The 13,358-nt window shown below is 59.5% G+C and overlaps 2 protein-coding genes across 2 annotated transcripts; both read left to right on the top strand.

Annotated features, from left to right (window-relative positions):
* Nucleotides 1–3,809: 3,809 nt before the first annotated feature.
* Nucleotides 3,810–10,247, top strand: HDGF (heparin binding growth factor). Its single transcript, XM_068174783.1, has 6 exons — nt 3,810–4,027; nt 9,012–9,088; nt 9,179–9,317; nt 9,407–9,583; nt 9,659–9,837; nt 9,949–10,247. The coding sequence occupies exons 1-6, from the start codon at nt 3,941–3,943 to the stop codon at nt 9,953–9,955; spliced, it is 666 nt and encodes a 221-aa protein (XP_068030884.1). The 5' UTR covers nt 3,810–3,940; the 3' UTR covers nt 9,956–10,247.
* A 1,342-nt stretch (nt 10,248–11,589) lies between these two features.
* On the top strand, nt 11,590–13,307 carry MRPL24 (mitochondrial ribosomal protein L24). The gene is made up of 6 exons (XM_068174714.1): nt 11,590–11,608; nt 12,274–12,464; nt 12,544–12,639; nt 12,725–12,828; nt 12,900–13,030; nt 13,110–13,307. Exons 2-6 carry the CDS (start codon nt 12,285–12,287, stop codon nt 13,244–13,246), a joined length of 648 nt encoding a protein of 215 aa, XP_068030815.1. The 5' UTR covers nt 11,590–11,608; nt 12,274–12,284; the 3' UTR covers nt 13,247–13,307.
* Nucleotides 13,308–13,358: the final 51 nt, after the last annotated feature.

The raw sequence follows: 13,358 nt of genomic DNA, 5'->3' as shown, positions 1-13,358 counted from the left end.
GCAGTAATTCTTTATGGGCCCCCATCATTGTCATCTCTGTGTGAAGAGTTTCTTCATTATCTCATCTCTTGCTTGAGCCAGTACAAAAACCCCCACATACATAGGCTCTATTTTAACTACAAAACTACATATACCATACTAATAAAATGTTAATACAGCACTTCTAATCAATATAACATAATACATATAGTATTCAATTTAATATTTGCGAAAAGCCAATCATAAAATATGCATTTTTCACAATAGCAAACCCCCATCGCAGGGGCTGAACCCCAAAAAGCCTTCTCCTCAAAGCCCTCTCCTTTCACAGCTCCACCAAACCGCTCTACAAATCCAAAGGAAACCCAAAATGGAGATGGGAATTTTTATGGATCAGGCCTAGCGTTGCTGTCACTTCCCCAGCAAAACACCCCTTGCGCTCAGAGCCGTCTTTTGGGCTGGAAGCGAGCATAAACATCATCCTGGGGGTCGGTTGGGATCTTCCTGGCAGATTTTTTTCCACTCCATCCTAAGTGTCCTTCCTAAGTGTAAATTTTTAGGATTTAGGAAAGGGAAATGGGTGATTCCCTGAGAAGCACAGAGGGGTTCAACCACTCCAAGCTCTAATACGAGGCAGCCCTCATCCTCTGCCGAGGAAAATCAACAAGAACTCAGGCAGGGAGAGGAGGGACCCAGCTTAAATAAGGTTTGGCTCCTGCTGTGGAGAAAGAGGGAGGAATCCTTGTTTCCCTCGGCCTTTGTCCATTTTTCCATAGCAGGTGGAGATTCCTTGAGTCTGGTCTCACCCCCAGAACATCAGTAGGATCCCGCTGTCAGCCCTGACCCCGTGGATTATTTATTTGTGTTACTTTGCAGCTTGTTAGGAGAAATTAAGCCAAGGAAAACACAGGGGGATGGAAAGAAAAGAGCCCGGCCCAGGAACCCCGAGTGCCAGGTCAGGGTGGAGGTTCTGGTTTTACAAACGATTTAATCTGTGTTTAATCCCAGGTTTGGTTGGGCACAACAGGGACAGCAGCACCCAGGTTTGGTCTGAAGCGAGGACTAAGGTGACAATTTATTTAATCCCCTGGGGGCTTTGTCACCCTGAGGTTGGCAAGGGCCCAAACCTCCTCCCCAGGCATCCAGAGATTTTCCAGGGATTTTCATGTGCCCTGAGCAATCCCAGCAGCTCCAGCCCAGGTTCTGCAGTTTCTAATGAAAAATTCTTTTTTTTTTTTTTTCTGCTGGGGGTGAACAGGGCAGCTTGCCCGAGGGGACCCTGTGTGGGCACCAAGTGCTCACAATCCTTGATTTTCTCTCTTTTCAAAGGCTCTTCTATCACGTATTCAGCTGCAGCCAGGATGTGGGGTTTTAGGGATGCTGCTACACCGGGTTTGCATCATTTTATGCTGGGTTTAGACTGGTTTTGCACTATTTTGCACTGTTTGACATGGTTTCACCGTGTATGTTGTCTTACAGCAAATTTGACATAGCCTTACACTGGTTTTGGACTGTCTCACATAGCTTTTGCACTGTTTTGCATTGGTTTAAAACGAGTTTTGCACTGCTTTACATGATTTTATGCCAGTTTTGCACTGTTTTACAGGGGTTTGCACCATTTTGGTGCTGTTTTACACTGGTTATGAAATGTTTTACACCTGTTTTTCATGGTTTCACATTATAGTTTTCCACTGATTTACGTTTTTACATATCTTTATGCCAATTGTGCACTGTTTTACACAATGTTATGCCAGTTTTACACTGTTTTACATGGTTTTTACACTGTTTTGGTGTTGTTTTACATCGGTTATGCACTGTTTTACACCTGTTTCTCACATTACAGTTTTGCACAGCTTTACATGTTTCTCACACCATTTTTGGTGCTATTTTACTCTGGTTATGCACTGCTTTACACCTGTTTTACACTGTTTTTACACTGGTTATGCACTGTTTTACACCTGTTTTTCACATTACAGTTTTGCACAGCTTTACATGTTTCTCACACCATTTTTGGTGCTGTTTTACACTGGTTATGCACTGGTTTACACCTGGTTTTCACATTATAGTTTTGCACTGTTTGACATGTTCTTTACACCAATTTTGGTGCTATTTTACACTGGTTATGCACTGTTTTACACCTGTTTTTCACATTATAGCTCTACATGTTTCTCACACCATTTTTGGTGCTATTTTACACTGGTTATGCACTGGTTTACACCTGGTTTTCACATTATAGTTTTGCACTGTTTGACATGTTCTTTACACAATTTTTGGTGCTGTTTTACACTGCTTTACACCTGTTTTACACTGTTTTTACACTGTTTTTCACCTGTTTCTCACATTATAGTTTTGCACAGCTTTACATGTTTCTCACACCATTTTTGGTGCTGTTTTACATGGTTTATGCACTGTTCTACACCTGTTTCTCACATTATAGTTTTGCACTGCTTTACATGTTTCTCACACCATTTTTGGTGCTGTTTTACACTGTTTTTACACTGTTCTACACCTGTTTCTCACATTATAGTTTTGCACAGGTTTACATGTTTCTCACACCATTTTTGGTGCTGTTTTACATGGGTTATGCACTGTTCTACACCTGTTTCTCACATTATAGTTTTGCACTGCTTTATATGTTTCTCACACCATTTTTGGTGCTGTTTAACACTGCTTTAGACCTGTTTTACACTGTTTTTCACCTGTTTCTCACATTATATTTTTGCACTGCTTTACATGTTTCTCACACCATTTTTGGTGCTGTTTTACACTGTTTTTACACTGTTCTACACCTGTTTCTCACATTATAGTTTTGCACAGGTTTACATGTTTCTCACACCATTTTTGGTGCTGTTTTACATGGGTTATGCACTGTTCTACACCTGTTTCTCACATTATAGTTTTGCACTGCTTTATATGTTTCTCACACCATTTTTGGTGCTGTTTTACACTGCTTTACACCTGTTTTACACTGTTTTTCACCTGTTTCTCACATTATAGTTTTGCACTGCTTTACATGTTTCTCACACCATTTTTGGTGCTGTTTTACATGGGTTATGCACTGTTCTACACCTGCTTCTCACATTATAGTTTTGCACTGTTCGACACGTTTCTCACACCTTTTTCGGTGCTGTTTTGCACTGGTTGTGCATGGCTTTCCACCCCTTTTCCGCTGTTTTTGCACCAATTTTGCCCGCTGTATCACCCTGTTCGCACCGTTTCTACGCCGAGCACACGGCCGGGCGTCCCTCTGGTGTCACTCCCTGTCCCCTCGTGGCTGGAAGCATCCACACCCCCACCAGGGCCACCTGAAGCCGGGTACATTTTGGGGGTATTTTTTTTGGGTTATTTTTTTTTTTGGGGGGGGGGACCCGGGTGCGCGCACGGCGCGCGCGGCCCCGTGGGCGTGCGCGCCCAGGCAGCGCCCGCGAGCTCCGAGCGCATCCACCGGCAGCGGCGGCAGGAGGAGGAGGAGGAGGAGAAGAGGAGGAGGAGGAGGAGGAGGAGGAAGGGGAAGGGTGGTTGGGGGGGGGTGGGGGGGGGGGGCTGGCGGAGGGAGGGAGCAATTGAATTTCAAACACAAACAACCGCATGGGGCTCGGGCCCTCCGCCGCTGCGCCGCGCCGCCGCTGACCCCGGCGCCGCCGCCGCCGCCGCCGCCCCCCGCCCGGGCTCCGCGCCGGGGGGGGCAGAGCAGCCGCTGCCTCCGCGCCTCCCCCTTCGGATTAGGGAGGTGGTTTTTATTTTGTTGTTTGCTGGATTTTTGGGGTGGTTTGTGTTTTTTGGGGTTTTTTTGGATTTTTTTTTTTTTTTTTTTTTTTGGCTAGTCCCTGCCTCGCCGGGTTTTGCCTCCCAAACTTCATCCCTAACCCCCCTCCTCCCCTCCCCCATCCCCTCCCCCCTTCCCCCCCCCCCCCCTCCCCGCCGCTCGCTCCCCCGGTCCCGGGAGGAGCTGCCAGCCAAGATGTCCCGGTCCAACCGGCAGAAGGAATACAAATGCGGGGACCTGGTTTTCGCCAAGATGAAGGGTTACCCGCACTGGCCTGCCCGGGTAAGGAGCTGGGCAAGGGGTGGGGGGGCGATGGGACCCACCGGTGCCGCCCCGGTGCTCTCTCCGGTGCTCCCCGTTGCATAACGCGGGCGGCCGAGGTGCCCCGGGGATGGGGGGAGGGGGCGCACCGGGGTCAGGCTGCCCCCGTGTACCGGCGGGGGGGTGTGTCCGCACTGGGGTCAGGCTTCAATCCCCCTCGGTACCCTTCCACCGGGGCCGGGGTCCAACTTTGCCGGCACCTTATGTAAGGCCGGGCCCGGCGGACTCGGGGGTTGTTCGGTACCGAGGCTTGCGGAGGCGCTTTCGGGACATTTCCTTGGGCTTGGATTGGATTTTATGTGTTGGAAACAACGTCCCGGGCTCCCCCGGGCCCTTTTTGTGCTGTTTATTCATTTCTCTCCCGGGGTGGGGTGGGGGGGGTCACGGGTGGAGACCGCGTGGCTTCTGCCACCGCGTGGGAGTGGGGACCCCCCTTGTGCCGGCCGGTGACCACGGCGGAGCACGAGGCTGGCCCAGCCCGGGGCGAGCCCCTCCCCGGGGTGACCCCCGCCCCACCCGGTACCGGGGGGGGTCTCTTTTCCACGTGGGGCCACACCGGGACGCCTTTCCCGTTCCATTGCGAGACCCCGCGGAGGGGCCGGGCCGCTCCCCCTCCGCTTCACTGATGATCTGGGGGAGCCCGGGGCAGGGGGGGGGGGGGGGGGTTCAACCAAACCCCCCCGCCCCAGCCCTGACCTCGCCGGCAGGTCCCCGAGCGTGTCCCCCGGCTCTTGGTGGCCTTACCTCTCGCCACGGGTGCCAGAGAGGTGGCAGCGCTCGCCGGGAGTTTGGCTTTAGAAAATCGATAGAATTATTGAGGACTTAGGACGGGGGGAAGGGGGGGCCGTGCATACGGCGAGGGAGGGGGGGTGGTCGAGGCCCCACCATGTGCCGGCCCCGCCGCTGCCCCCCGGAGGGTCCCGGGCTGCTGGGGGGGGGGGGAGCTGTGCCATGAGCCCGGGACCCCCGGGATGAACCCAAAGCCATCAGGGCCGGTACCCGGGCCGGGGGGCCGTGGGCAGCTCTGGCTACACAACACGGCGCTGGTTATTTTTAAGCGGTTGATGATGCAGTTTAAAATTTCCTTGGAGTGTTCCCCCCCCCCCCCACCACGCACACACACACACACACCTCTCCCCTCCCGGCCTTGCTGCAAAAGGGCACTGGGGCTGCCTGGAAACCCCAAATTGAGCGGAAAAAGGGAGGAATGGGGCGATGGGCTTTGAAGGCCGAGGATCCCCCCCCCGTCCCCCCCATCCCCTCCCCCTTCCCCTCCCGGATTTGAATAACTTTTGTTTGGTTTGTCGGGTTCTGGCGGGGAGGCCGGGAGGGGGTTGGGAGCCGCTCGGATTTGGCACTGGCCTCCCAACGCGCATTTGAAAGCGGCTTTGCGAGGAGGAGCCAGAGGGATCCCTGGGAGCCCGGCGCCTGCTTCCACCACCGCCTGCCTTTCCACCGCAGCTTCCCTCCGGGGGACAGCGATGCTCCCCCGGCCCCCAGCACAGGCCCGCTGCCCCATCCTCCTCCAGCCATCCATCCGTCGCAGCGGGGTCCCGAAAAGCCGCTGCCTCGGGTGCCGTTCCGGGGTGATGCCAGGTCGGGGCTCGCAAAGCCTCGTGTCGGGCTCAGCTCCCTGGGACCGAATTAGCGCCAGGCCCGCTCGGGTTTCACGCCCCACTCGTCTCCTGGCGCCTGGTTTCGCCACCACCATCGCGGCAGGAGCGTTTTGGGGTGCTGGGGCGGGCAGGGAATAGGTTTTCCCCCGTCTGGAAGCAGCAGGGGGTTGGGCTCCCAAAGCCCAGGGGTGCTGGTTGATCGGGGGGGGGGTTGGAGCGCAGCCCTCCCCACCGTGACTAATCAGGCAGGACTTGCCCGTGACTAATCAGGTGCTGTGATGAAACGTTACCCGGCCACGCGTGGCGTTTGCTGGGATATTTGTTTCCAGCCAGGTGTGGCTGGAGCGGGGAGATACGGGAAGAAATGGATGTGGGAGCTGGCGGCACTGCGGGGGAGGGGTTGTTGCCCTGACCCATTCCCTGGGGATGGCACCTGGGAATGTGCCATCAACACATTCCCCAGCACCAGCAGCTCAGTGGAAACCTCTCCCTGAGAGGGGCAGCGTTAAACAGAGGGGAAACTGAGGCACAAGAGTGGGGAGATGAGTCGCTGGCACGTGGAGGATGATGCTTGCCTCCCTTTTCCCCCTCACCCCTTCTCTGCAGGGTCCCTCATGCCGGACCCTCGTTGTCACCTGCCCCTTGGTGCTTCCCTGTGCTGTGGCCAGATCTGCAGCCCCTCTTCCGTACAGAGCTCTGGGACAGCACGGGGGCACGGCAGGGGATGCAGCACCAGCACCCACGGGATCCTGGCACCACTGACATCCCCCTTCCCGAGCATCTCCTGTTGCCGTGGCTGTGCCGTGGGGTCAGGATCCTGCTGGCCGTTCCCTCTGGAGCAGACTCCGGGTAATTTGGTGCTGGGATGGGGCCCAGTGATGGCCCCAGGGCTGGGGAGAGCCCTGGGGAGTGCGTGGGGGCACCCACGGGCCTCAAGGGTGCCACAGGACCCCCACCCAAGTGCGTGTGCCCCCGCCATGTACTTCATCGACCGTGTGCAACCCACATGAGTTAATTCCATTAATTAATTCCTCTTCCCGACAGCCAGGTCCTCGCTGCCAGCCTTGTCCTGCAGCGGGAAACTGAGGCAGCGAGGGGGCTGCTCCCAGCCCCCATGGCCAGTGCAGGGCAGGCTGCATCAGCCATGCTCCGTGGAGCAGTTGCAAAGGTGAAGAGCAGAGGTTGGGGGCAGAGTCCAGAGCGGGGGTACGTGCCCGTCCCTCCCCTGCCACGCTCCAGAGCTTCCCCTCCCGGGGGACCTGTCCCAGCCCATTTTCAGACCCCCCCCAGCCCCCGGGTGCAGATCCCTGGGCAAGGCCGGGCTGTGACACCAGTGCCATTCGCAGGAGCTGGCGGGGGGACAGAAATGGGCACCGTGGACTTTACCCTGGCACTACAGCCCTCTGTCCCTCCACTGCCACCGTCCAGCGAGCGACAGGGACGGACAGACAGACACGGGCCGTGACGGTGCTACTGGGCCCCCATCGCGGGGCAGTTTGGGCAGCACAGCAGGGTTTTTGGGTGGGTTTGCAGCTGTCTGCACTATCGGTGTCACCCCAGCGGAGTGTCACCCGCCTGCCCCGTGTCCCCACACCCCGGTCCCCGCCTGGCCCTGCCGATAGAGCCACTGCGTCCCCTTGGGCTGCAGGAGGGGGTGATAAAGGGCTGGTGCTGGCAGGAGTGGGCTGTGCCGGGAATCCCACTGGCAGGGGGATCCCAGCTGTCCCCTGTAGCCCCTCAGTTCCTGGGCTGGGGACATCGCTGGAGCTGCTGCCCATGCCTCTTCGCCCTTTCCTTGGGGAAGGAGATTTGGAAACTTGCTGGGGGATCTCCATCAGGGTCCTGGCACTGCCGGGGGCTGTGGGGTACCTGCCCAAGCCTGGCGGGGGAGAGTCTGGGTTCCATGTCCTTGCCTGAGGGGCCCTAGGGCTGCTGGGGCCTTTGGCACATTGTCCCAGGAGTGACCTGCAGGAACGTGGCCTGGGAGAAGCGCCATCCCCGGGAGGGTTGGGCTGGGCTGGGCTGGGCTGGGCTGGGCTGGTGGCCGCCCCTCTGAGTCACATCATCCCCTCCTCCACCTTCGGTGCCACGCAGGGATGGGGCTGCTGCTCCCAGCTGCCACCATGGGCCAGGGTCCCGGTGCGAGGGCCAGGCTGACCTTTGCTCTGCTGGGGACTGTCCCTGCTCCTGAATGTCCCCGTGCCTGAGAGGAACAGTGGCACTGGGGCATGACAGTGCCAGTAGCCCCAGGGCACGGGGTGGGAGCACTTCAATCCTGAAACACCCCCCTGGATCCTGATCCAGGATGGCCTGGATGCCCCAAACCACATTTGGGCAGTGGGGATGGCACAAAGGCACATCCCACCCAGGAGAGGGACATCACACCGACCCTCCACCACATCCTGCTGCCCCTCCCAGTGCCCCATCCCCTCCATCTGCCCCTGGGGCTGTGCCAGCATTGCCCCTCAGCACAGGGACAAGTGTTGGTCCCATTCCCAGCTCTGTGAAGGAAATCCGGAGAAACTCTTTGCCAGGTCCACCCTGTCACAGCACCCCGGCCCTGCTGGCTGGGGAAACTGAGGCTGAGCAAGCTGTGGGGGTCATGGTGACTGAGGAAAGGTTGTGCCATGAGTCAGCAGAGTGCTGGGAACAGGACCTGGCATCCGACCGTCCCCGCTGGCACCTTCCAGCCCGGTGACGTGCTGGCGCCTGCCCCGAGACCCCCACCCGCATCCTCCTTCAGCTCCTTCCACCTCCCTTTGAGGTTTTCTCAGGGAATTTATGGCTGCTGGCTGCAGGGGGGGTTATTTTTAGATGCTATAAAAAGCAGCCGGAGTTGCTTTCGCTCCGTTCCCGCTTGGCGCCTCGGGATTATTCACGCTCAGTGGAGCAGCACCTGCCTGTGGGCTTGGCACCGGCTGCTGCTTGACCCCACAGCCCTCGCCAGGCTGTCCCCTTGTCTGGTGACCCCGTTTTGGCCAGGGTGTCCCCCCAGGCACCCCGACCCCATTGCTGGCCCAGGCTGGGGGCGCCGCCTGTGGGACCGCTGGCAGCGCCTGAATTTGCTGAGTGTGTCTGAGCTGGTCTAGACTAGAGCTTAAGTGGGGAGGGGCTGGGAGAAGGGGAGCCCTGCTGGCCCCCAGACCAGTGGGGGCACAAGCACTTGTTCTGCTGACCACTTCTTGCCAGCGCTGTCTCCAGACAGTGGGGGAATTCCCAAGGACTTTTCCTTCCCTGAGCCGTGCCCATCGATAGGACACTGGAGGGGGTGGGGGGATGTCCTGGGGGTCTCTGCCCTCTCCTGTCACCCCGTCCTTTTTGTCACACAGATTGATGAGATGCCAGAAGCTGCAGTCAAATCCGCCTCCAATAAGTACCAAGTCTTCTTCTTCGGGACCCACGAAACGTGAGTGGGAGCCCGACGGGTGGTACCAGTGAGTTTGGGAGAGGCGAGATCCCCCCTGCTCCCACCCCTCACTGTTTTCCCCCGGCACAGGGCATTCCTGGGGCCCAAAGACCTCTTCCCCTACGAGGAGTGCAAGGAGAAGTTTGGAAAACCCAACAAGCGGAAAGGGTTCAGCGAAGGTTTGTGGGAGATCGAGAACAACCCCACGGTCAAAGCCTCCGGTTACCAGGTGGGTCACGAGCTGGGGGGGCTCCATCCCACCTCCCCCTGCCATTCCTCCTTCCTGGGGGCCCGCTGTGAACTCCCCCGTGCCCTCAGCCCACCCAGAAGAAGAGCTGCCCCGAGGCGGCCGAGCGGGAGCCGGAGGGGGACGGGGAGAAGAAGGGCAACGCTGAAGGCAGCAGCGACGAGGAGGGCAAGCTGGTGATCGACGAGCAGTCCAAGGAGAAGAACGAGAAAGGCGGCATCAAGAGGAAAGCGGAGGATGCTTTGGAGGTACTGGGTGGGCTGGGCAGGGGATGGGGGTGTTGGGGGACAGGGGCTGGGCTGAGCTGAGCTTCCCCCGGCCAGGATTCCCCCAAACGCCCCAAGGATGCGGAGGGGCAGGAAGGGGACAAGAAGGTGGACAACGAAGAGGCCCCCAAGGAGGAGCCCAAAGCCAACCCGGGCGAAGGGGAGAAGAACAGTGACGCCGCTGACACACCGGACACCAACGAGGGCAAGGAGGAGGTCAGAGACCACAAGGAGAGGTGAGGGTGGTGCGGTGGCCCCTGTCCCCACAGCCTGCAGGTTTTGGGGGCATCCCTGGCACCACAGGGGTCTCACCAAGAACCTGCCTCTCTTCTTGGCCCCCCCCACAGCCTGTAGTGGCTTCTCTGGCGAGCTGATCCTTCCCCTCTGGCTCCTGGGTGCTGCCCCACGCCGGCTCGTCGCGTCCGGAGCTCCGGACAAGAGAAACCAACCCAAAAGGAAATTTCCAAAAGAAAGAAAGAAAAAAAAAACCTACAAAAAAAAAAAAAAAAAGAGAGGAATGCAGAGCAGCCCGGTACTGACCCCGAGCGCTCCGTGCCTGCCCTGCCGTGGGCGCACGCTTTGTATTAGTGATTCCTCGGGGCTGAGCAGTTGATTTGAAATAAAAGCGAATCTTGCCTTTTTAAAAGCGCTTGTGGGCCCTGGGTTAGCGCCTGGACCGCCCTGCATGGGTGGCTTTGGGACCCTTTGGGCTGCCACAGCCCCTCTGGCAGCTCTGGGGTGGGGAGAGTGAGCACATGGACCAGGGGGAGAGATGGGGCTGGGGCAGGGAAGGGTTTTGGAGGGGAGCTAAAATAGGAACTAGAGAATCATAGAATGCCCTGAGCTGGACGGGACACAGGAGAGTGAACTCTTAATCCTGGCCCTGCACGTGACACCTCAAAATCCCAGCATCCAAGAGCATTGTCTGAACACTCCTTGACCTTTAGGATCATGGAATGATGGAGTATCCTGAGCTGGAAGGGACCCATGGGGATCAGCGAGCTCTGGGCTTGCACAGGACACCCCAAAATGCTCCCAATCTCAACATCCTAAAGTGTTGTACAAGCGCTCAGCTTCTGTGCTGGAATAGTGGAATATCCTGAGCAGGAAGGGACCTGTCAGGATAATCGAGTCCAATTCTGGGGCTTGCACAGGACACCCCAAAATGCTCCCAATCTCAACATCCTAAAGTGTTGTACAAGCGCTCAGCTTCTGTGCTGCAATAGTGGAATATCCTGAGCAGGAAGGGACCTGTCAGGATAATCGAGTCCAGTTCTGGGGCCTGCACAGGACACCCCAAAATGCTCCCCAACCCAGAGTCCTAGAGCATTGTCCAAGCACTCCCCTTCTCTGCTGGAATAGTGGAATATCCTGAGCAGGAAGGGACCTGTCAGGATAATCGAGTCCAGTTCTGGGGCCTGCACAGGACACCCCAAAATGCTCCCCAACCCAGAGTCCTAGAGCATTGTCCAAGCACTCCCCTTCTCTGCTGGAATAGTGGAATATCCTGAGCAGGAAGGGGCCTGTCAGGATAATCGAGTCCTGCTCAGGACACCCCAAAATCACATCCTGTGCCCGAGGGCCATGTCCAAACGCTCCTTGAGCTGTGGCAGCCTCGGGGCTGTGACCGTTCCTGGCCGCTCTGTCCCACACAGGGACAGACAGGAGAGGCCAAACCAGGCCAATTTGGCCGAGCCCGGCTCCCTGCAGAGGGCACGGCTGAGACCGTCCCCCGCCCCTGGACCAGCCCCGGGGACAGGGAGGGCAGCAGCAGAAGATGGAGCCGCGGCCGGACTACAGCTCCCGGCAGCCGCTCACCGTGGGCCGGGGCTGCGGCGGTGCTGGGGGGCCGGAGGGGCGGTGGAACTACGGCTCCCGGCGTGCCCCGCGCCAGGACCACAACTCCCGGCGTGCCCCGCGCCGGGCACCACCCCCCCGCGGCGCCGCGTCTTGGCCACGCCCATCCCGCGCTTGGCCACGCCCCCCCGGAGCGCGGGAGCGGCGCGGGTCCCGCAGGTGAGCGGGGCCGGGGGCCGGGACCCCGGGCGGGCTCTGCGGGCCCTTTCCGGGCTACCGGGGGCGTTTGCCGGGGCTTGGGGCCCTTTGGGGGCGGCCGGGGCTCTGCGGGACGCCTGGGAGTCGTTCCCGGCGGGGGGGAAGGGGTGCGGGTTCTCTTTGGGGTATCCGTGGGGGCCGGAGGAGGCTCTGCCCGCGGCCGTGCGCCCTTTGGGGGAACGAGCTCTGTGGGACCCCTGGGTGCTGTTTGGCGGGGTGCTCTCCCCGTCTGTGGGACGCCCGTGTTCCCCCGTGGGGGAAGGGGAAGGTGTCCGTGTGACTCGTCGTTCCCTTCGTGGGGAGAGGGTGCTTTGCAGGACACCTGCGTCCCCTTCTGGGGGGGTGCCCTGTGGGATGCCTGGGTCCCTTCATGGGTGAGGGGTGGCTCTGCCAGTACCTGGATGCCCTTCGTGGGTGTGGGGGGTGAGAATCTCTGGGATCCCTTCTGTGGGGGGCTACTCTGCCAGACGCTTCCATGCCCTTCATGGGGGGCTCTGGGTGGGTGGGGGTGACTCCCCTTGGGTGGTGGGTGGGCTCTGCCGGACCCTGCACCTGGCCAGCCCCGGACACACATGACCCTGGGGAGGTGTGACCCCAGGGGCCCCCTGACCTCCCAGCCCGCAGCACCATGCGGCTCTCGGCCCTGCTGAGTGCGGCAAAGCCGCGGTTGCCCCCGGGCTACCGGCACGGCATGTGGCCCCCCGACTCCATGGCCGCCCGGCTCCGCAACCCCCCGGGGCAGCGCCGCCGCAAGGTCTTCGTGGAGCCCATCGCCAAGGACGACTGGAAGGTGTTTAAGGGTGACACGGTGAGGCTCCCCCTCCCTGGGCTCCCCCCTGGCTGGCAGCTGGGCTGGGGTCCCACCTCTGCCCCTCTCTCCACCGCAGGTCCAGGTGCTGGCCGGGAAGGACGCGGGGAAGCAGGGCTTGGTCACCCAGGTGGTGCAAGCCCGCAACTGGGTGGTGGTGGAAGGACTGAACACGGTGAGGCCGGAGCATGGAGGGCTGCGGGAGGCCGTGGGGAGGCTGGGGAGCCCACGGGCCGTGGGTGACCCCCGTGCCCTCGCAGCACTATCGCTACATCAACCGCACGGCCAAGTACTCGGGGACCTACATCGCCAGCGAGGCACCGCTGCTGCTCAACCAGATCTGCCTGGTGGACCCCGAGGACAGGTAAGGGCTTGGGGGTGCTGAGGGGACCCCCCACCTCAGTCCTGCCCCCCGCCAACGCCGCGTGCCCGCAGGAAGCCGACAGAGGTGGAGTGGAGGTACACGGAGGAGGGCGAGCGCGTCCGCGTGTCGCTGCGCAGCGGCCGCATCCTGCCCGTGCCCCCGCAGCCGCGCCAGGATGGCGTCATCCCCGAGCAGTGGATCGGTGAGTGGGGTGGCAGCGCGGGCTGGGGGCACGTGGCAGGGGACACGGGGGGGTCAGCGCTGTCCCCTCGCCCGCACAGATGGCCCCAAGGACACGGCGAAGGAGGACGCGTTGGCCAAGACGTACCGGCCGTCGCTGAAGACCTTCGAGGAGGAGATCATGGACGCCATGGGGATCGTGGAGACGCGCCGGGCCAAGAAATCCTACTGGTATTAACTGGGGGAGCTGGAAGCCCCCCGGGCCAGGCTCTGCAATAAACCCACCCTCGATTTTCTGTGTTTGTGGCGTGCAGTGCTTTTGGTGCGGCACTGACTCACACCCAGCCCTG

The sequence above is a fragment of the Anomalospiza imberbis genome, chromosome 29 (assembly GCF_031753505.1).
Source record: "Anomalospiza imberbis isolate Cuckoo-Finch-1a 21T00152 chromosome 29, ASM3175350v1, whole genome shotgun sequence".
NCBI lineage: Eukaryota > Metazoa > Chordata > Aves > Passeriformes > Viduidae > Anomalospiza > Anomalospiza imberbis.
This window is presented reverse-complemented; position numbering and strand designations above follow the sequence as displayed.

Bases quoted from the DNA above. Each gene is read 5' to 3' on its own strand.
- HDGF (XM_068174783.1), top strand. From the start codon at position 3,941: ATGTCCCGGTCCAACCGGCAGAAGGAATACAAATGCGGGGACCTGGTT. The intron at 9,318-9,406 runs GTGGGTCACGAG...CCGTGCCCTCAG, and splicing joins TCAAAGCCTCCGGTTACCAG to CCCACCCAGAAGAAGAGCTG. The intron at 9,584-9,658 runs GTACTGGGTGGG...TCCCCCGGCCAG, and splicing joins AAGCGGAGGATGCTTTGGAG to GATTCCCCCAAACGCCCCAA.
- MRPL24 (XM_068174714.1), top strand. From the start codon at position 12,285: ATGCGGCTCTCGGCCCTGCTGAGTGCGGCAAAGCCGCGGTTGCCCCCG. The intron at 12,465-12,543 runs GTGAGGCTCCCC...TCTCCACCGCAG, and splicing joins AGGTGTTTAAGGGTGACACG to GTCCAGGTGCTGGCCGGGAA. The intron at 12,829-12,899 runs GTAAGGGCTTGG...GCGTGCCCGCAG, and splicing joins CTGGTGGACCCCGAGGACAG to GAAGCCGACAGAGGTGGAGT.